This window comes from Leucoraja erinacea, chromosome 16 (assembly GCF_028641065.1).
Source record: "Leucoraja erinacea ecotype New England chromosome 16, Leri_hhj_1, whole genome shotgun sequence".
In the NCBI taxonomy this organism is placed as follows: Eukaryota; Metazoa; Chordata; class Chondrichthyes; order Rajiformes; family Rajidae; genus Leucoraja; species Leucoraja erinaceus.
In genome coordinates, this window is record NC_073392.1 from 33,060,700 (window position 1) to 33,084,302 (window position 23,603).

General features: G+C 45.5%; 1 protein-coding gene across 1 annotated transcript in view; it reads right to left on the reverse strand.

Moving 5' to 3' along the window:
- Window positions 1-21,559, reverse strand: part of LOC129704762 (copine-9-like) — a 362,839-nt gene extending 341,280 nt beyond the window's left edge. The window contains exon 1 of the mRNA XM_055648090.1: window positions 20,961-21,559. Within this exon, the coding sequence (XP_055504065.1) occupies window positions 20,961-21,145 (185 nt within the window). The 5' untranslated portion in view covers window positions 21,146-21,559. The remainder of the gene's footprint in view (window positions 1-20,960) is intronic.
- Window positions 21,560-23,603: the final 2,044 nt, after the last annotated feature.

Genomic DNA, 23,603 nt, shown 5'->3' on the forward strand with positions numbered 1-23,603 from the left:
AAAGTGAAAGCATGGTCACTGACTATTTTTAAGTCAAAAGTAGATATATTCTCAATAAGCAAGGGGGTAAAAGTTTGCTCTGGTTGGCTGATAATAAGGAATTGAGATTATAATCAGATCAGCCATGGCCTTATTAAATGACCGAGCAGATTTGAGGAACTCGGGGACCTACGCTGTTTCTGGTTTATATTCTTTCTGCTACCAAACTTTCCCTATAAATGTCCAAATGTGCAGTGATTTGGGACATCATTAGTAAGAGAAAGACTGTTATATCTGTTAACACACATCCCACAATCTACCTGCTCCCTTTTGCAAGTTAAAAAACAAAAAATTCCATTGGACTATTTTGCATAGCAATTTGGGTGCTTAGACGGGCTTCACCTCTGTCAGGCTACATTAGATGGAACATGTAATAGACGGCCCCATTCACGTCAGTTCTAGCAAGTGGTTTAAATTGGTCTGTAGGTTGAATGTGGACTGTCAGCAGAGGTTAACAATAACAGAGATCTGAACTGACTTCCAAAGCAGAGTAGGCAGCAGCAGGATGTAGCTTAATCATCAAGTAAACACAAAGAACAGTGTCTACATGTCTTGTATCATTACCTGCATCGTGGTCCTTCCTTTATATTGTGACCCTTGTAACTTAAGATGTACATTAACAATTTAACATTTAAGGAGGAGGGCATGATAAAAACATTTGACGATGGTACAAAAACTGGCTCTGGGGTTGGCATTGAGGAAGAAGGCACCTTATGGATCTGCATCTACGGGCATAACAGTGGCAAACGGGGAAGTGTTGCAAACTACAACAAGTAACAAATAATAAACAGTCATGGAGTCACAGAAATTTATAGCACAGGGCGACACGGTGGCACAGCTGTAGAGTTGCTGCCTTGCATCACTAGAGACCCGGGTTCGATCCTGACTACGGGTACTGTCTGCACGGAGTTTGTACGTTCTTCCCGTGACTGAGATCTTTGGTTTCCTCCCACACCCCACAAACTTACAGGTTTACAGGTTAATTGGCTTGGTATGAATGAAAAATTGTCCCTAGCGTTTATAAGATAATGTTAGTGTACAGGGATCATTGGTCGGTGTGGACTTGGGGGGCTGAAGAGCCTGTTTTCACGCTGTATCTCTAAACTAAACTAAACTGAACTGAAGGATCCATTTTGCTCACGTTGCCCATGCCAAACGAGATGTTATCTATGCTAATCCCATTTGCCTGCATTAGGCTTGCCAATCCCTATGTATGTCCAATTAAACACTTGTCTAAATGTCACTTAAACAGCTCTGGGGCTGCAGGTAACGGGAGGGAGGGAAGTGAGATATGAACAATGTCGGTGAGCGAGCTAGAGGTCACCTCCCGCGGGCGGCCTCACAGGCGTCCTGGGGTTCAGAGGTCGGTGGCAGGAGCAAGTCAGGAAGCTTTTATTTATTAGATGAAGCAAAGAGGAAAGAGTACATGGGCCCGTATAAAACACAGTCTAGTTGGAGCTGAGGTGCTACTGTTATTCATTACATTACCAAAAAGATGCTGTTGCCCAGTAAGAGTGCAGAATGTGATGCAGGGACTGTAAATACAAACTGGAGCTGTTTGAACTGAAGAGATTTTATTGAGGTGTACAAAATTATGAGGCATCTAAATAAATAGGAGAGATGTCTTTGCCTTAACACAAAAAAAACATTGATAGAAGGAGTAGAGAAAAGGAGAATTATTTTCAAATAGAGTTTAGCTTAATTTAGAGATACAATGTGGAAGCAAGCCCTTCGGCCCATCGTATCCGCACCGACCAGCTATCAACCATACACTAGTTTGGACTTTAGACTAGGGTTGGGGAAATGGGACTGTCTGGATTGCTCTGTAAAGAGACCGCCTGGGCTCAGTGGAGTAGATCGGTATGGGAATACCTGCACCCTGGTATGGTCACTACACACCGGCAAACACATTGACTTGGCAGAGCGAGGTCTTGGCCCAAAGGCTAGAAACACCAAGGCAAGGTCGGGTGAATACACACTGCCATTTTCCCATGGTCCTGCCAGAGGAAGTGGTTGAGGCAGGTACAATAACAGTATTTGAAGTACATTTGAACAGCTAAATGGATAGGGAAGGTTCAGAGGGATATGGGTCAAATGGGACTGGCATGGGCCAATTTTGGTAGGCATGGGCCAATTTCCATGACTCTATGAAGGGCCTGTTTCCATGACTCTATGAGCATTGGAGACTAGACCCTGCTACAGACCAAAGCATAAATGCAGGCGCATGCAAGCACGCATGCACATTCTCTCTCTCTTACTTGCCAATACCCACTTCCTCTGTCATCATCTAAAAGGGACAGCATGGTGGCACAGCAGTAGAGTTGTTGGCTTACAGCGCCAGAGGCCCGGGACCAATCCTGACTACAGACGCTGCCTGTACGGAGGTTGTACATTCGCCCCGTGACCTCGTGGGTTTTCTCCTGGGGGCTCTGGTGTCCTCCCACACTCCAAAGGCGGACAAGTTTTTAGGTTAATTGGCTTCAGTAAAATTGGAAATTGCCCCTGGTGTGTACGGGGTGATAGCAGGTTGGCTCAGACTCGGTGGGCTGAAGGGCCCGTTTCCATGTTGTATCTCTTTTTTTTTTAAATCGCATAGTTCATCTTCACTATTTATTTTCGCTCTTTTGCAGGTTATGCAGGGTGAAATGGATCATGGAGCAATGATTCCTTTCACAAGCAAACTCCTGTCATACAGACCGTTCTTTTTTTGAACATGCCGGGGACACAAGGTGAAAACCCGACTCCTTCTCCTGGAGATTTGGAACCCAAGCACGAGCAGCAGCGTGAAATAATGCGATTAGCCTCGAGCTGTCTCAGTGGCTGCTGCTGCTGCTGCTGCTGCTGCTCCCACGCATGCCTGCGCCCAGTCAGTCTGCTGCTCAAGTGCCACCCAGCCCCGTCTCTGCCAATACAGCAGCTGCATCCACGCCGGCTCACTCAGTCCTGCCATCCCTTCCTCCCAAACTAATCTGTCTGCCTGGAAATACCTTAACCCTGTGAAACTCCAGCCACTGGGAATAATCCACTAACTCCTCCAGCATCCTTTACTAAAGTGGTGAATCTGTGGAATTCATTGCCACAGACAATTGCGGAGGCCAAGTCATTTGGGTATTTTTAAAGAAAGAAGGAATGGGTGACGTTTCGGGTCGAGACTGTCTCGTTGAGTTACTCCAGCAATTTGTGTCTATTTAAATCAGCATCTGCAGTTCCTTCCCACGCAGGGTATTTTTAAGGCATAGATTGATAAATTCTTGATCAGTACGGGTGTCGGGGTTTATGGGGAGAAGGCAGGTGAATTGAGAGAGAGAGAGATATGCCAGCCATGATTGAATGGCATATTAGACTAGATGGGACAAATGGCCTAATTCTGCTCACATAACATGAACTTATTTAATGACATGAACCCTTTCCATTTTCAACTTGTAATTAACAGCTTTCAGCTCGATTCTCAATGTTACATGAATTTGCGCGGAAACAGGCCCTTCAGCCCACCGAGCCTGCGCTGACCAGCGATCCCTGCACACTAACACTATCCTACATACATTATGGACAATTTTCAATTTTACCAAAGCCAATTAACCTACAAACCTGTACGTTTTAGGAGTTTGGGAGGAAACCGGGGCGCCTGGAGAAAACCCACGCAGTCACAGGGAGAACGTACAAAGTCCAAACAGACAGTGCCCATAGTTAGGATGGAACCTGACTCTCTGGCGCTGTAAGGCAGCAACTCACCGCTGCGCCACTTGTCAAAGTGCATTTACTGTCTCATGCTGAAAACCTAATTTTGTGATAATGAAATTGTTTTGCTTTCTGGTTTTGATGCTGCATGTGACTGAAGGAGCTTTTGGCTTGGTGCTGACAATGAATCATGGTATATTTAGGCAAGCAAAATACCACTTTATCCATTTTGTAAACTCTTCATTGTGTGAATTCTAAGAAGCAGTGGCAGGCGTGACCGGACTGTGAGACACTGTGTGACACATTACTCAAACATCATCTCTCACAAAGCCTCACAAAGTCCAACTTTCAACCCAAATTATGTGTAGTTTCCCATGCATCCCATCAATACTTACATCAAAGGCATTTCAGAATTTTTGGGGTTAAATCATTCATTGTACCGCAGAACAAATGTTGATGTGCAGAAAGAAAATATTTACAACTTTCGGCGTTACTTAAGGGAGATATGCGGGGCGACTCCCCAGAGGGTGGTCCTGGAATGTATTGCCAGGGTTGGTGGTTGAGGCAGTTATGACAGTGGCATTTAAGAGACTTTAGGAAAGGCACATGGATATTCAGGGAATGGGGGGGATATTGGTTATGTGCAGGTTGGTAAGAGATGGGCTTTGCATCATGTTCGGCACAGACATTGTGGGCCGTAGGGCCAGTTCTTGTGCTGTGCTGTTCAATGTTCTATGTTCAGTAAAAGGTGAGGATACAAATAATTTTCTTCCTCCATATCAGCTCGTTGATCTAGGGGTATGATGCTGGACGTCCCGGGTTCAAATCTTGGAGGAGGCATTCTTTGGCGGCACAGTTGCGCAGCGGTGGAGTTGCTGCCTGACTGCGCCAGACACCCGGGTTCGATCATGACTACTGTCTATGCGGAGTTTGTACGTTCTCCCAGTGACGGGTGTTCCGGTTTCCTCCCACACTCCAAAGACGTCCAAGTTTGTAGGTTAATTGGCATTGGTAAATTGTCCCTAGTGTGTCGGATAGTTCTCGTGTATGGGGTGATCGCTGGTCGTTGTGGACACAGTGGGCAAAGGGCCAGTTTCTTGTTCTAAACTAAACTAAATATCATCCCTCTGGGGAGCACAATCAGCTTAGAAAGGTCTACTGTGAAAATAAGAACTTTAGATAATAACTGCATCTTGTTAAGGCCTCGTGCAGTCATTATTCATAAACCAAGAGAGTTCATTGTTAACTGACCTTGAGCACAAGTGTCTGCCAGCAGTCAGCAAATCACCAACTTTAATGGAAAACAGACAAGAGAAGACAGAACGAAGCACACTAATGCTTGGGACAAGCACATAGGAACGGCAAATCTGTCCTGCCCCAATCAGCTTCAAGTGACACTATCAGGAGGGCACCAGTTGCTATGCCAGTGTGAGGTTGTCCATTTACCAAACCAACCATCCTTGAGGAAAGATTTCCTCTGGGTCCATAAATGTTGCTTTTATCGCAATCTTAACGCCTTCCCTCTTGGCCCAGGATCCATGCTTTGAAAATTGTGGGAAATGTATTGTTTAATAATATTCAGCAAAAGCACAAGATTCACAGGAACAGAATAGCCAAATATATTGGATATTCAGCAGTTTCCTTGCTGGCAATTAATCAGGTTCCTTCACTTCCTCTACGCTGCCCTCAGCATCCCACACCCATGCCATTGCCACCCTTTTTCAGACATTGCATCACCGACCTTGTCATCAATTAATCCCTCTGGAAACTCAATGCTAACATTTATTACAAGATACAAAAACAGGGATGTAATAATGAGGCTCTATAAGGCTCATTATGTAAGGCCGCATTTGGAATATGGTGAACAATTTTGGGCACCATATCTGAGGAAGGATGTGCTGGCTCTGGAGAGGGTCCAGAGGAGGCTTTCAAGAATGATCCCAGGAAAGAGTAGATTAACCTATGATGACATTTGTCAGCACTGGGCCTGCACTCGCTGGAGATTAGAAGAATGAGGGGGGTCCTCATTGAAACATACAAAATAGTGAAAGGCTTGGATAGAGTGGACGTGGCGAGGATGTTTCCACTAGTAGGGGAGTCTAGGGGTAGAGGTCAGCCTCAGAATTAAAGGACATTATTTTAGGTAGGTGATGAAGAGAAATGTCTTTAGTCAGTGGGTGGTGAATCTGTGGGATTATTTGCCACAGAAGGCTGCAGAGGCCAAGTCAGTGTATATATTTTTAAGCAGCGATAGATAGATTTTTGATTAGTACAGGTGTCAGAGGTGATGGGGAGAAGGCAGGAGAATGGGGTTAGGAAGGAGAGATAGATCAGCCATGATTGAATGGTGGAGTAGACTTGATGGGCCGAATGGCCAAATTTTACTCCTATCACTTATGGCCTTATGACCTCTGATCTTCTGCTCTTTCAAACACCATCTCCAGTCTTCCTTCCTTCTCATGATGTTGGCATCTTAAAAAAAAATTTTTTTCTCTATTTCACAATTCTGCCAAAGGGTAATCAAACTGAAACATTACCCCAAAGATTTAAGAAAGAGTTAGACGGAGCTCTAGGGGCTGGTGGAATCAAGGGATATGGGGAGAAGGCAGGCACGGGTTATTGATTGGGGACGATCAGCCATGATCACAATGAATGGCAGTGCTGGCTCGAAGGGTTGAATGGCCTCCTCCTGCACCTATTTTCTATGTTTCTATAGACACAAAAAGCTGGAGTAGCTCCGTGGGTCAGGCAGCATCTCTGGAGGAAGGACACAGGTGGCGTCTTGATTCGAGACCCTTCTTCGGACTTTGGGTCCCGACCTGAAACTTCTCCTTTCCATTTACTGCAGAGATGCTGTCTGACCCGCTGAGTTGCTCCAGCATTTTGCATCTATCTTTGGTGTAAACAAACATTTGTGGTTTCTTTTTATTTCATTTCTGAGTTTGAGTTTAGTTTATTGTCACGTGTACTGAGGTACAGCAAAAAGCTTTTGTCATTCTGGGCAGATTGTAATTGCTCTAATGCATCTAATGCATTGTCCAGGGTCTCATCTGAGGGCTTTATTGTGTGATACAATTGTATTTCCTATGACCAATGAGCTAATAATAACAATTGGTTTATCTACTGCAGGCAGCTGAAGATATAGTGTGAACACTTACCTCCACTGCCCTAATCCCCAGTCAAACAACTTGTCTGGAAAGTCAACACAGTGGGCAGTTAGTTATTTGTTCTATCATCTACCATCTACATTGAACCAGTCACTCAGTCTCCCAATGCGTGAGCAAGTGTATCTGAATTGAGAGTGGACGCCGCTGGCATTTAGTATTCAAGAACAGGGCTTTTAAATTTCATGGCTTCATTGCCTGCTATTTCTGCACACCATGTCTCAGTACCCCTTCTAAGCTGCTGAATGGCGAGCAGTCATTCAAAGTAACAACAAGAGCAGACACAAAAAGCTGGAATAACTCAGCGAGTCAGACAGCATCTCTAGGGGAAAAAGGAATAGGTGATATTTCAGGTCGAGGCCCTTCTTCAGACTGAGAGTCAGGGGAAAGGGAAACGAGAGGTATAGGCGGTGATATTGAGAGATATGGAACAAATGAATGAAAGATATGCAAAAACGTAACGATGGTAAATGAGACTGGCCATTGTTCACTGTGTGCTAGGTGAAAATGAGTTACAGACAATGAGACTCAACAAGACGACTTTGAAGCTGGCTGGTACAACTTGGGTGGGGGAGGGATGGAAAGAGAGGGGATGCAAGGCATACTTGAGAAACTCTAGATTCTTGATTTCACTAGAGAAATCAATATTCATATCACTGGGTTGTCAGCTGTCCAAGAAAAATATGAGGTGCTGTTCCTCCAATTTACGTTTGGCCTCACTCTGACAATGGAGGAGACCCAGGACCGAAAGGACAATGTGGGAATGGGAAGGGGAATTAAAGTGTTTGGCAACCGGGAGATCAGGTAACGATTAGCCTGACATCGGTGGTGGGGAAGATGCTGGAGTCAATCATAAAAGATGAAATAGCGGCACATTTGGATCGGTCTGAGTCAGCATGGATTTATGAAGGGGAAATCATGCTTGACTAATCTTCTGGAATTTTTTGAGGATGTAACTAGGACAAGGCAGAGCCAGTGGATGTAGTGTACCTGGACTTTCAGAAAGCATTTGATAAGGTCCCACATAGGAGATTAGTGGGCAAAATTAGGGCACATGGTATTGGGGGTAGAGTGCTGACATGGATAGAAAATTGGTTGGCAGACAGGAAACAAAGAGTAGGGATTAACGGGTCTCTTTCATAATGGCAGGCAGTGACTAGTGGGGTACTGCAAGGCTCGGTGCTGGGACCACAGCTATTTACAATATACATCAATGATTTCGATGAAGGGATTCAAAGTAACATTAGAAAATTTGCAGATGACACAACTTGGTGCCCTTCTCCCTTTCCTGTTGGAGATCTACAAGAAGCGGAGCATCAGTAGAGCCATCTCCATCATCAAGGACCCCTACCACCCATCACACCACATCTTCGCCATTCTTCCACCTGGGAAGAGGTACAGGAGCATCAGCTGCAAAACCAGCAGGATGCTCCACAGCTTCTTCCCACAGGCAATATGACAGATTAACGGACTGTGTCCCCTCCCCAAATATCGTTCATCAACACAGTCAACCTCGTCCATACTTTGACAGCTAGGCACCTGTCAAAGTAAAGCCACTGTTGGTCGGAATGTCTGTTTTTATTCTATTGTAAATTTTAGGCCTACTTTCTGTTTTTAGACATGGTAATTTTAATTTGTTTTTAAAGCTATGTATTTATCCTATTTTTACTAACTACACTGAACGGAAACTGATCGAGTAACGTTTTTTCGTTTCCTCTGTGTATACAAGTACTCAGTGAAAATGATATTAAATAAATACTGAATACTGAAGCTGGGTGGCAGTGTGAACTGTGAGGAGGATGCTATTAGAATGCAGGGTGACTTAGATAGGTTGGGTGAGTGGGTAGATGCATGGCAGATGCAGTTTAACGTGGATAAATATGAGGTTATCCACTTTGGTAGCAAAAACAGGAAGGCAGATTATTATCTAAATAGTGTCAAGTTGGGAAAAGAGGAAGTACAATGGCATCTGGGGGGTCCTTGTTCATCAGTCAATGAAAGTAAGCATGCAGGTACAGCAGGTAGTGAAGAAAGCGAATGGCATGTTGGCCTTCATAACACGAGGAGTTGAGTATAGGAGCAAAGAGGTCCTTCTGCAGTTGTATAGGGCCCTAATGAGACCACACCTGGAGTATTGTGTGCAGTTTTGGTCCCCTAATTTGAGGAAGGACATTGCTATTGAGGGAGTGCAGCGTAGGGTTACAAGGTTAATTCCCGGGATGGCGGGACTGTCATATGCTGAGAGAATGGAGCGGCTGGACTTTATACTCTGGAGTTTAGGATGAGAGGGTATCTTATTGAAACATATAAGATTATTAAGGGTTTGGACATGCTAGAGGCAGGAAACATGTTCCCGATGTTGGGGGAGTCCAGAATCAGGGGCCACAGTTTAAGAATAAGGGGTTAGCCATTTAGAACGGAGATGAGGAAAAACTTTTTCACAGAGAGTTGTGAGTGTGAAATTCTCTGCCTCAGAGGGTGGTGGCGGCCGGTTCTCTGGATACTTTCAAGAGAGAGCTAGATAGGGCTCTTAATGATAGCGGATTCAGGGGATATGTGGGGAGAAGGCAGGAACGGGGTACTGATTGGGGATGATCAGCCATGATCACATTGAGTGGCGGTGCTGGCCCGAAGAGCCGAATGGCCTACTCCTGCACCTATTGTCTATAGTCTATTGCCCAGTCTACTTTTGGTCTCACCAATGTATATGGCTCCACACCATGAACAACGGATACAGTGGATAACAACAGGGACAAGTTATTAAATCAAAGCACTTTGAGGAGACAATTCTTCCCTATTGTGACTTACTTCCACACAGGCAGGCAGACTCTTCACAAAGCCTCACACTAAACAGCGTTGCATTCACACACAGCACAGTTGATTATCTGATCCAGTTTTTCTGATTACACGGAAGATAGACAAGTGCTGGAGTAACTCAGCAGGCCAGGCAGCATCTCTGGAGAGAAAGGATGGTTGACGATCCGGGTCGGGATCCTTCTTCAGCAGGATCGAATTCGATCCTGACCTCGGACCCGAAACATCACCTATTCCTTTTCTCCAGAGATGCTGCCTGGCCCGCTGAGTTACTCCAGCACTCTGTGCCTATTTTTTTTCGTTTAGTTCAATCAATCAATCAATCAATCAATCAAATACTTTATTGTCATTCAAAAATACGCCAACAAATGCAAGTCTGAATGAAATTTTGTTGCATCTGGCTCACCGTGCAATATAAAACAACAAAAGGATAAAAAGATAAAATAGATAATAGTGGCGGCACGTTATATGGAAATCAAGAGTCTGATGGCTCGGGGGAAGAAGCTGTTGCAAATCCTGGCCGTTCTGCTCCTTATACTGCGATACCTTTTAGAAACATAGAAACATAGAAATTAGGTGCAGGAGTAGGCCATTCGGCCCTTCGAGCCTGCACCGCCATTCAATATGATCATGGCTGATCATCCAACTCAGTATCCTGTACCTGCCTTCTCTCCATACCCTCTGATCCCCTTAGCCACAAGGGCCACATCTAACTCCCTCTTAAATATAGCCAATGAACTGGCCTCGACTACCCTCTGTGGCAGAGAGTTCCAGAGATTCACCACTCTCTGTGTGAAAAAAGTTCTTCTCATCTCGGTTTTAAAGGATTTCCCCCTTATCCTTAAGCTGTGACTCCTTGTCCTGGACTTCCCCAACATCGGGAGCAATCTTCCTGCATCTAGCCTGTCCAACCCCTTAAGAATTTTGTAAGTTTCTATAAGATCCCCTCTCAATCTCCTAAATTCTAGAGAGTATAAACCAAGTCTATCCAGTCTTTCTTCATAAGACAGTCCTGACATTCCCAGGAATCAGTCTGGTGAACCTTCTCTGCACTCCCTCTATGGCAATAATGTCCTTCCTCAGATTTGGAGACCAAAACTGTACGCAATACTCCAGGTGTGGTCTCACCAAGACCCTGTACAGCTGCAGTAGAACCTCCCTGCTCCTATACTCAAATCCTTTTGCTATGAAAGCTAACATACCATTCGCTTTCTTCACTGCCTGCTGCACCTGCATGCCTACTTTCAATGACTGGTGTACCATGACCCCCAGGTCTCGCTGCATCTCCCCTTTTCCTAGTCAGCCACCATTTAGATAATAGTCTGCTTTCCTGTTTTTGCCACCAAAATGGATAACCTCACATTTATCCACATTATACTGCATCTGCCAAACATTTGCCCACTCACCCAGCCTATCCAAGTCACCTTGCAGTCTCCTAGCATCCTCCTCACAGCTAACACTGCCCCCCAGTTTAGTGTCATCCACAAACTTGGAGATATTGCCTTCAATTCCCTCATCCAGATCATTAATATATATTGTAAATAGCTGGGATCCCAGCACTGAGCCTTGCGAGGGCAGCTGAGTGAACAGTCCATGATGGAGATGTGTGGGGTCATTTATAATGCTGTTGGCCTTGGACAAGCAACCTTTGCACACAATGCCCCAGATTGAAGGAAGAGAAGTCCCGATGATTTTTTCAGCCGTCCTCACCACTCTCTGCACGGATTTCCAGTCGGAGGCTTTACAGTCCCCAAACCAGATAGAGATGCAGCTGGTCAGAATGCTCTCGATGGTGCCCCTGTAGAAAGTGGTGAGGACTGGATGGGGGAGGTGAGCTCTTCTCATCCGGCACAGAAAGTGCAAACGCTGCTGCGGTCTCTTAACTAGTGATGCGATGTTTTGTGACCAGGTCAGACTGTTTGTGATCTGCACCCCCAGGAACTTAGTGCTACTGACCAACTGCGCATTGATGTCATTAATGTGTAGTGGTGTGTGATTGTGCCGGTTTCTTCTGAAGTCAATGATGACCTCCTTTGTTTTGTCAACATTCAGGATTAGATTGTTCGTGTTGCACCAGTCCACCGGTTGTTTCACCTCCTCCCTGTAAGCCAGATCATTGTCGTCCCGGATAAGGCCCACCACTGTTGTGTCATCTGCGTACTTCATGATGTGGTTTGAACTAAACCTGGCACAACGGTCGTGGGTCATCAGGGTAAACAGCAGTGGACTCAGGACGCAGCCCTGAGGGGAACCGGTGCTCAGAGAGATGATGTTAGAGGTGTTCAAGAAGGAACTGCAGATGCTGGAAGATCGAAGATACACAAAAATGCTGGAGAAACTCAGCGGGTGCAGCAGCATCTATGGAGTGAAGGAAATAGGCGACGTTTCGGGCCGAAACCCTTCTTCAGACTGATGGGGGGTGGGAGGGCAGAAGGAAGGAAAAAGGGAGGCGGAGGAGCCCGAGGGCGGGGGGATGGGAGGAGACAGCTCGAGGGTTAAGGAAGGGGAGGAGACAGCAAGGGCTAGCAAAACTGGGAGAATTCAACGTTCATGCCATCCGGACGCAAGCAACCCAGGCGGAATATGAGGTGCTGTTCCTCCAATTTCCGGTGTTGCTCACTCTGGCAATGGAGGAGAACCAGGACAGAGAGGTCGGATTAGGAATGGGAGGGGGAGTTGAAGTGCTGAGCCACCGGGAGTTCAGGTAGGTTATTGCGGACTGAGTTTAGAGGTGTTGTTTCCAACCTGCACTGACTGTGATCTGTCAGTGAGGAAGTCCAGTAGCCAGTTACACAAGGAGGTGCTGAGGCCCAATGAACCCAATTTGCTTACCAAGTGCTGAGGGATGATTGTATAGAATGCTGAACTAAAGTCCACGAACAGCATTCACACATGTGTGTTCTTCTCCTCTAGAGATACAGCCCTGATGTCAATGGATCCTTCAAAGTGATGTTCAATGGCGTGAGTTAGTTTGGGGAGATGTGGACTATTTCTATTCTGCGTTCCGCATTTTAGCTTTTAATGGTAAAGTTGCTGGGACACGTTGGGTGGTATGGGCACGTTGGGCCGAAGGGCCTGTTTCAACACTGTATCACTCTCACTCTATGATGAGAATAGACTTTAAGAAATGGCATGTTCTTGGTTGTGGAAATGGGAGAACATGAAACCTTGCCAGCTCAGCTGCAAGATGAATTTACTTTGCTAATTCACTGAGGTTCAGTCACTGCATGCTGCACATCAGGCTGCAGTTTAATTCTGATAAGGTGGCACTAATTGGAAATAAAACCTACCACACGGACCCAAAGCCTGGCCTCTCATCGTTTCCCTCACTCTCCATGCTACACCATCTCTGTTACGATCAAAATCTCACAAACACACTGCAGTCAGGTTGTTTCAAGTGAACTCATAGAGTCTTCATAAATTCATAAATTCATGTTTCGGAGCAGAATTAAGCCAATTAGCCCATCAAGTCTACTCTGAAGATAGACACAAAATGCTGAAGTTGCTCAAAAGCATAGGCAGCATCTCTGGAGAGAAGGAATGGGTGGCGTTTCAGGTCAAGACCCTTCTTCAGCTGAAGAAGCCGAAATGTCACCTTTTCCTTTTCTCTGGAGATCCTGCCTGTCCCGTTGAGTTGCTCCAGTATTTTGTGTCTATCTTTGGTTTAAACCAGCATCTGCAATTCCTTCATATACATCAAGTTTACTCACGGCTGATCTATCATTCCCTCTCAAAAGGTAAAGTCTTACCAGAATGTTTCAGATATTGTCCATTACATTCAACATAGGATTTCCCAGCAGTGAGTTAGACTATTGCTGCAACTGTAACCTTGCTTCTGTTGAGTTTTCTGGGACCCGCTCATTCACAATCAGTGGGACCATTAGTAGGCACCATGAGACAGACCATGTAGCAAAATAACCATATAACCATATAACAATTACAGCACGGAAACAGGCCATCTCGACCCTTCTAGTCCGTGCCGAACACATAATCTCCCCTAGTCCCATATACCTGCGCTCAGACCATAACCCTCCATTCCCTTCCCATCCATATAACTATCCAATTTATTTTTAAATGATAAAAACGAACCTGCCTCCACCACCTTAACTGGAAGCTCATTCCACACAGCTACCACTCTCTGAGTAAAAATCATATGCAAATTGTGTGCACCCCCTGGAGATGTTCAAGCAATAGAGTTTGACTCTTTCAAGCACCTTGTAGGTGGGAGGTGTTCCATGAAGAAGCAATTTGGTTGTCAAGAAGGCTTTCGGCACAATGGCCATCAGTCAACTTCTATACTAATGAGTACTGAGTATAGAAGTTGGGTGTTCTATGTTGCAGTTCTATAGGACACTGGTGAACATTGGTCACATTTCGAGTATTGTGTATAATTCTGGGCACCATGTTATAGGAAAGATGACGACAAGGTGGAACAGGTGCAGAGAAGATTTACGAGGATTATGCCAGGATTCAAAGACCTGAGCTCCAGGGAAAGGTTGAGCAGGATAGGACTCTATTCCTTGAAGCGCAGGAGGATGAGGGGTGATCTTACAGAGGTGGACAAAATGAGAGGAATAGATTTAAGCTGAGGGGGGAAAAGATTTAATTACACAAAGGGAAGTGGGTGTGCTTGTTTCATATGCCCACTATCCTTTGTGTAAAAATGTTACCCCTCAGGTCACTATTAAATCTTTCCCCCCTCACCTTAAATCTATGTTCTCTGGTTCTCAACTCCCATACTCTGCGCAAGAGATTCTATTCCTCTCATGATTTTGTACACCTCTATAAGATCACCCCTCATCATCCTGCGCTCTAAGGAATAAAGTCCTACCTGCTAAACCTCTCCCTATAGCTCAGGCCCAGGAATCATCCTTGTAAATCTTCTCTGCACCCTTTAAAGCTTGACAACATCTTTCCTAAACATGGTGCCCAAAACTGATCACAATACTCTAAATGTGGCCTCACCGACGTCTTGTGTAACTGCAACGTGACCTCTCAACTTCTACACTCAATTCTCTAGCTGATGTCGGCCAATGTGCTGAAAGCCTTTTTGACCACCTATGATGCCACCTAATGTAGGTGGATGGCAGAAGAGTCAAGGTGAAGTCTCGGGCTCATGAGAGGGAGAATAGATACAGCAAAATAAGCGCAGAAGGGGATTGATGAGACTGTTCTGAGAGCCTGCAGAGAAATAGAGGGCTGAATGGCTTCCTTCTGTGTCATAAGTAACTTTGAACCACAAGTGTCCAGGAATTTCTCCTCAAGCCGGCACCTACTTCATGCCTGCAAGAATTTCACCACGTCAGAAGCCAACAAAGCACAGAACCCTCCGCCTTCATTTAATTTCCCCATGGTAACGAGTGACACTTCCGAGAAGAGAAATCAGCAAAGTGTCGTTCAGGACTCATGTCAAACACAAACAAGCAAATACTCCAGCAAAAAATAACATTACTACCCACGTCTATGATGCATTAGGTTGTGGATGAGTTCCACCTACAGTACGAGAACACCAGCCTCTCACTTACCCAAGATTGCTGTGAAATGAGTCTCATTGAGAGTCGTACAATGCACAGTCCTCTCAGTTTGATAGCTGACAGAGCCTTAGATGTACTGTCAGCTAACCACTGGGTACTTACAACAACCAGCACAAGAAAGCTAGCTCTTGCCAAATGATTCCTGATGGCAACATCTTCATTTTACATAAATTCTGCAGTGATTCAGCCAATAATCTGCTCCACGAATATGCAGCAATAAGGGTTATGCAATTTGTACTTTTGTGTTCATTTATCGTCATTGCCGTTATATTTTTTTCAATTCTTATGCCACAAGTACATCTTATGTCACAAAGCAGGCACTTGAGGGTGGCACGGTGGTGCAGCGGTAGAGCTGCTGCCTTACAGCACCATAGACCCGGGTCCGATCCTGACTACGGGTGCTGTCTGTACGGAGTTTGGATGTTCTTTCCCATAGGTTCTTTGCGTAGGTTTTTCTGGATGCTCCGCTTTCCTCCCACACTCTGATGACGTACAGGTTTGTAAGCTAATTGGCTTTGGTAAAATTGTAAATTGTCCCTAGTGAGTAGGATAGTGCTAGTGTACGGGGACCATTGGTCGGCACGGACTCGGTGGCCTGTTTCCGTGCTGTATCTCTAAACTATACTAAACTAAGTTGAAACAACATTTAAGAGACATTTAGACAGGTACATGGATATGAACGGTTTAGAGGGATATGGGCTAAACATGGGCAGGTGGGACTAGTATAGATGATCAGTATGGGCAAGTTGGGCTGAACAGCCTGTTTCTGTGCTCTATAACTATAACTCAACATGTATTCCATTCTTAACAGCAATTCACAGGCCATAACTGGATTGTCAGAAGCTATACTGTGAAAACATCAGCATTTATAATTTTGAGAAATGCAGGAAATATTCTGCGGCTGTTTCCATGACCACAGATACCATCTGATCGTCTGACAATTTCTGGTACTTTTTGTCCATTTGTTTCAGAATTTCAGCATCTGCAGTCTTCGTAATTTTACACAAATTACCGCTTTTCAATGCAAGTGTGCCCCCAACTGACAGTATGCCTTGGACAGGAAGAATGGCTACTGTAATGTAGAGTAGAAAATCAGGCAAGTGCTGCCACTATTTCATTACTGCAAATGTATTCACAACACACTGTAATTTCAGATTTCCATTCATGCAATCATAGCAATTCTGGATGAAAGTTGCGTGTACTGTTAATTTGGATATATTATCAATATATATCCTCCTGTATCAGTCATGCATATAAAAAATAAAAACAATTAGTTGCTGCTCTTCTCTAAAGCCTCGAGCATAGGGTTTTCTTTGCTGAGTTTAGTTTAGTTTAGTTTAGTTTAGAGATGGAGCATGGAAACAGCCCTTTGGCCCACCTAGTCTGTGCCAACCAGCGATCACCCTTACACTAACTCTATCCTAGAAGCTAATTAACCAACAAACCTGCACATCTTTGGAATGTGGGAGGAAACCAGAGCATGGGGAAGAATGCCACACAGTCACGGTGAAAACGTACAACTCCGTACAGACAGCACCCATCGTCAGGATTGAACCCGGGTCTCTGGTGCTGTAAGGCAGCAACTCGACCACTGTGCCACTGTGCCACATCAGTTCGTGCTTCAAATTCTCTTGTATCTTTGTTAGAGTCAAGTACTGATAGACGGGGAGCGTTTACAGCAATTTATCTCCCATATACTTGCATTCAAATGTACCTGTTCCTCCTTTGCCAAGGACTCTCTGAATGGAAAAATAAGCATCTGGCAACAGATGCTGGACCCTGCTTGGCAAGAAGCAGCCACTAAATGCTTTCCTCAAATGTTCTCCCGTTGACTGTGGCTGTTCCTGTTTCCTCCCACATTCCAAAGACGTGGGGGTTTGTAGATTAATTGGCCTCTGTAAAATTGCCCCAAGTGTGTAGGGAGTGGATGAGAAAATGGGATAATGTGAATGCATGATCGATTGTTTGTCATGGACTCGGTGGGCCGAAGGGCCTGTTTCTACGCTGTATCTCTAAACTAAACTAAACAATTGACACCATAGTCAATTAACTGCTTTGAGAAGACCTAAAATCAGAATAAGTTTCTGCTGAAACCTAGGTAATTTTAAACCTGAATCTAGGAAGAAATCATAAAAAGACTCAAAGTATGTTTTAATATAAGACGTGGGTTAAAGCCAAGTACTCTCATTCTTTATTCTTCTGCTAAAATTTAACTTTCTAGATCTCAAAAGTGACTTATATGATCAATTTCCAGGAGCATCACGTGATTTTATTTGTTTTAAAGGCAAAGCTATTTTTGTGATTGGATTCTGGCTGGTGGATGGAGCCAAATTGGCAAACACGATCGCAGCTGAACGTAATGAGCATCAACACAGCGACAGCAATTAGGAACCAATTGTCCTACTGACTGGTTTCCCCTGCAGTGCTGAGACATGGTCATTTACACCCGAGTTTGACAAATCCTAATCATATCAAATCTAAGCACAGCTCCTGGCTATCCCTAAAACTGTTGTTCCATGCTAACGACCGCTCAGCTCATTAAATCCATGCCAACACATCCAGGTGGAACCTGTCAGTACAGTACCTTTTCTATACAGCCCAGTGAAACTCTTGCAGAACATAGAGTATTGAACAGTACAGGCCATTCGGCTCACAATGTCTGTGCTAAACATGATGCCAAGCCCACCACTTATCTGTCCGCACACCCATATCCCCCATTCCCTGCCTTTCCATATAGTTTATTTAGTTTATAGAGACACGGCTTGCGAACAGGCCCTTCGGCCCACCGAGTCCATGCCGACCAATGATAACCCATACATTTGTTCTGTTTTACACACTAGGGACAATTTACAGAGGTCAATTAACCGACAAACATGCACGTCTTTGGAATGAGGGAGGAAACCGGAGCACCCGGATGAAACCCTCGCTGTCACAGGGAGAACGTACAAACTCCATACAGACAGCACCCAGAGTCAGGATGGGATCTGGGCTTTTGGAGCTGTAGGCAGCAACTCTACTGCTGCGCCACCATGCTGCTCCTCAGATGCATTAGCCTAACTTTAAATAATTATCCAATTTCCCTTTGAATGTCACAAATGAATCCAAATCCACCATAATTTCATGCACTGTGTTCAACTGATTTCCTCCTAACACCCTCACTACTTTAAATCTCTGTCCTTTGATTCTTGGCCCTCGCTTAATACGAGCGGTTTCTCCTGTCTTAGCCCATCGGGATTACGTACCTCTCAACCTGCTCTGCTCCACTGACAGTACTATGTCTGGCTCCCCATGGGGAACAGTGGATGAGAGTGGAATATGGAAAGGGGAAGGGCAGGTGGAGCACCAGGGAAATGAAACTTGTTTGCCTCATCTGTGAAGGTGCAGGTCACCAGATGACCATCCAGCCTATTTAATGGCATTTAATGCCGTCTGGGAGATGAACTTTATTCCATGGTGTTTGGAGCCCTCTCATGGTTACAGGAGATATATCGCCTTTGGTGGGATCCACTAACCACCTGGATGTGGTGAGGTACACCTTCTCCATATGCTGGCATTTACAATCTTTTGCAAGGGCAAAATCACCAGCCCTGTGTCTGAGACGTTAACTGAGACCAAGGTGTCCAGAAAGTCCACTTTGTATAGCGGAGGAACCAAGGGCTCTAGGTTAACCCTGAAAGAGTTAGCAAGTGGTGAGTGTTAACCGAGACCAAGGTACCCCCGTATCTCACATAAAGTCCGCTTTCAGTGGCCGAGTGAGATACGACGGAACCAAGGTTCACGGTTAACCCTGAAATCCTTTGTGATAATTGTGTGGCAGTTACTAGTGTTGAGACGTTAACTGAGACCAAGGTACCCCCATATCTCACAGAAAGTCCACTGGCCGAGTGAGATAACGGAGGAACCAAGGGCTCTAGGTTAACCCTGAAAGAGTTAGCAAGTGTTGAGTGTTAGCCGAGACCAAAGTACCTCCCGTATCTCACAGAAAGTTAGACTCCACGCCAAGGTCTGGAATTGAAATGTTGAGTGAGATACGGTGGACCAAGGACTCACTAGCCCTTCTGGAAATCCTGAGTATCATGAGATCTCCCCCTGTGCCGAATTTTTTTTCAGCACCCGCCTCATAAATTCACTGTGATGTGTTCTGGGGCAATTCATCTCCAGAAAGTCTGCTGGTTGTAAGGGGTGGCACAGTGATGCAGCTGGTAGAGCCACTGCCTCACCGCACAGGACACTGAGGTTCGATCCTGACTTCAAGTGCTCTCTGTGTGGAGTTTGCATGTTCTTCCTGTGTGGGTTTCTTCCAGTTTCCTCCCACATCGTCCCACAATTGGCCTCTGTAATTAGCTCCTAGTGTGTAGGGAGTGGATGAGAAAGTGGAATAACATAGAACCAGTGTGAAGGGTGATTGATGGACGGTATGGACTTGATGGGCTGGAAGGCACATTTCTATGCTGTATCGTGCAAGCTATCAAATAAACCCATTCTTTTTTCCAGGGTGTCAGGGTACTTAGACTGAATGTGTGTGTGTGTGTGTGTGTGTGCCAATGGTTTAAGAACCTCACTCTGTGGGATACTCTGTGAAACGATACCCTCTATATCAAACGGCCTCTTAAGAGACATAAAAAGCTGGAGTAACTCAGCAGGTCATACAGCATCTCTGGAGAAAAGCAATTGTTGATGTTTCCGACCGAGACTCTTCTTCAACCAGCTTCTGCAGTTCCTTCCTACACATTCCTTTTATATCAATGTCAGTGCAAGCGTTGTAACACACCTATGGTATATAATGCTGTATCTTTAAACTCTGAACACTGTGCAGGTAATGTGTGGCGTTTACCATCATTATGTTGGCGTTTACCATCTCTGCGTGGACCCTACACTGCTCCCTAATGGAGAAAGGTCTGGTGTTAATCCACCAGGCTCTTGCTACTGATGCAGAGACCCAGCCCATGTGCCAGTGTTTGCACCCCCTGCACCAGGGCTGGACATCAGTGGGCACTGAGGTGGCGGGGCGGGGGTTGGCGGTGACCGCCTCCTGCCGGCACTCTGCACTCATTGCAGGCGGCGATGGTTTCTGCTCCCCCTCCTGAAGTGCCTGGCACTGCCAACGTTGCCCCGCTAAACTTGTCGCACGACCTTCCGCTTGTTGCAATTGGCTTCTTTTTTTTGCAAGAAAAAACTTCGCTTGTAACTTCGGAACAGGCGGAGGGAGCGGGGAAAGGGGATTGAGGGAAAGGGGGTCATTTTGATCTGTTTTCAATGCAACGCCAGTGAAGCCTCTGGCGTGTTTGCAGCCGCGGGAGGGGCAATGCAGGCAGGGAGCTTCATTGCCCCACATCCCGGGTACCCTTCTCCCCTTTCCCCTTCAACGGTGCGATTTGCAAAATGCTTAATCCATCCAACACCGAGAGAGGTTTGTAACATTAGCCCCAGTATTAGTCTCAAACTTGCACAGAACGCCACGGTTTCGCCTCCGGTTTTAAACTGCGACTCTTTTTAGTTAGCGCTCCTTGCCACGCTTGTAATGTATTTGGATTTATTTATTAAATTTAACGCCGTTGCGAGTAAGCAGAGCGCCTTGGTAACTTTAGTGCCCGGTGTGGGCTGCCCAGCTAGCCGGAGCCGCGGCTCCCTCTCCTTGTCCCACTCCCCATCCCCGCAGCTCTTGTCCCCTGCACCCCTATCTCCCCCCTGCACCCCTCTCTCCCTGCCCCGACCAGCCGCCTGCCCTTACCTGCAAGACACGGTGATCTCGATCTTGGTGGCAGGGACTGTAGCTTGCAGCGGATCGAAGTCTCCAATCGATGCCATTCTCCCGGTGCTTTCTGTCTGACTACCTCGCCAACTCTGTGTGTGTTTCTTTCTCTCTTTACTCTCTCCTCTCTCTCTCTCTCTCTCACACACACATCTATGTGACATCACATGCGTGACCACCCTGCTCTCTCTCTCTCCAGCCTTCCCTCACATCCATCATAATATGTCATGCATTACTCCAGCTACCCTTCCTAACCAACAGGGGAAAACAAGTTTGTGCGACGATTTGGAGAGGATTCCTTCACTGCAGTTTATATAACACCACAGGAGATAATACAATAAACACAAATTAACCTCAGCAAGTCAAGCAGCATCCGTGGAGAGAGGAACAGTGAACGTTTCAAGTCCGTGACTTTTCATCACAAACATATTCCTAATGTGCTATGTTCCATGAATTCTTAAATCTATTAGTGCATTCCCTGTTAAATACTCAGTATTAACTATTTGGTTTTAGATTTGGAGTCTCAGCCATTTTGACTATCAAGCACTAAATGCCAAAGTAATCCTGTTTTATTCTGCCCACATTCCCATTAAACTCCCTGTTAAATACCAGTATTAACTATTTGGTTTTAGATTTGGAGTCTCAGCCATTTTGACTATCAAGCACCAAATGCCAAAGTAATCCTGTTTTATTCTGCCCACATTCCCCCCCCCCCCCCCCCCCCCCCCCCCCCACATTCTGCCCACTCATCTAACCACACGCGGTATAAAACATTTTATCAGGATGCATCACAGCATGTTTTGGGAACAGCTCCGTCCAAGACTTTGCAGAGAACCGTGGACACAGCGCAGACCATCACCCAAAACCAACCAATCTCCATCTGCACTTTACACTGCCTCGGCAAGGCCACCAGCATAACCAAGGACCAGTCTCACCCCGGTCACTCCCTCTTCTCCCCTCTCCAATCAGGCAAGAGGTACAGAAGTGTGAAAACGAAAAACTCCAGATTCAGGGACAGTTTCTTCCCAGCTGTAATCAGGCAACTGAACCATCCTACCAACAACCAGAGAGTAGTCCTGAGCTACCATCTACCTCATTGGAGACCCTCGAACTATCTTGAATTGGACTTTACTCAACTTTATTTTGCACTCAATATTCCCTTCATTGTGTATCTGTACACTGTGGATGTCTCGATTATAATCATGAATGGTCTTTCTGCCGACTGGTTAGCCTGCAACGAAAAGCTTTTCACGAATAAACAAAACTAAATTAAACCAAAACTTTGTAGGTTAACTGGCCACTGTAAAATTGGCCCTAAAGTGTCAGGAGTGGGTGAGAAAATGGGATAACAGAACTAGAATGAGCGGGTGATCGATGGTCAGCGTTGAGTGGGTGGACCAAAGGGTCTGTTTCCATGCTGTATCTCTAAAGTAAAACTGCAACTAGGGATCATTTACAGTAGCCCAAATAACTTACCACTTGTGCAGGAAAGAAGTGCAGATGCTGGTTTAAATCAAAGGTAGACACAACATGCTGGAGTAACTCAGTGGGACAGGCAGCATCTCTGTAGAGAAAGAATTGGTGATACTTCGGGCCGGGATCCTTCTCCAGACTGAAGTCTCGACCCAAAATGTCACCCATTCCTTCACTCCAGAAATGCTGCCCGTCCCACTGAGTTACTCCAGCAATTTGTGTCTACGTTTAACTTACCACTTGAATGCCTTTGGGAGAAAACCAGAGTGTCCAGAAGAAACCCACTAGGTCATAAGTTCATAAATTCATGTCATAGGAGCAGTAGGTGACTCAGCCCATTTAGTCTACTCCGCCATTCAATCATGGTTGATCTATCTTTCCCTCTCAACCCAATTCTCCTGCCTTCTCCCCATAACATTTGAAAACCGTACTAATCAAGAATCTGTCTATCTCCACCTTAAAAATACCCAAAGTCTTGGCCTCCACAGCCGTCTGTGGTAATGAATCCACAGATTCATCACCCTCTGACTAAAAAAAATCCTCCTCATCTCCTTTCTAAAGTTGCATCCTTTTATTTGAAGGCTATGCCCTCTGGTCCTAGACTCTCCCACTAGTGGAAACATCTTCTCCGCATCCATCTATCCAGGTCTTTCGCTGTTCGGTAAGCTTCAATGAGGGGACCCTTCATTCTTCTAAGCTCCAGAGGGTCACAAGGAAAATGTGCAAACTCCAGGCCACCAGAGGTAAGGATTGAACCCAGGTCACTGTACCCCTGAGGCAGCTGTTCTACCAACTGTGCCACCCCAACAGTGTACATACAATTTTAGATATGGCCACTAGAAAATGATCAGACTATCTCCCTCTCACAGGTGGGAACCCAGCAATCCGAGAGCAAACCCTGGGAATTATATTTAATTTAAGTTCTGATGAAGGGTCTTCGTCCTGAACTCATTATCCGTTTCTCTTTCCATGGATGCTGACGGACCTGTTGAACAATTCTCCTGCCAATTCTGGTGAGTTTTGTTTTTGTTTTGTGCCCTGCACATTCTGAGTGTTTCTTCTTGAAAGGAGAGGCTATAGATAGCAGGTAGACAAAAATACTGGAGAAACTCAGCGGGTGAAGCAGCATCTATGGAGCGTAGGAAATAG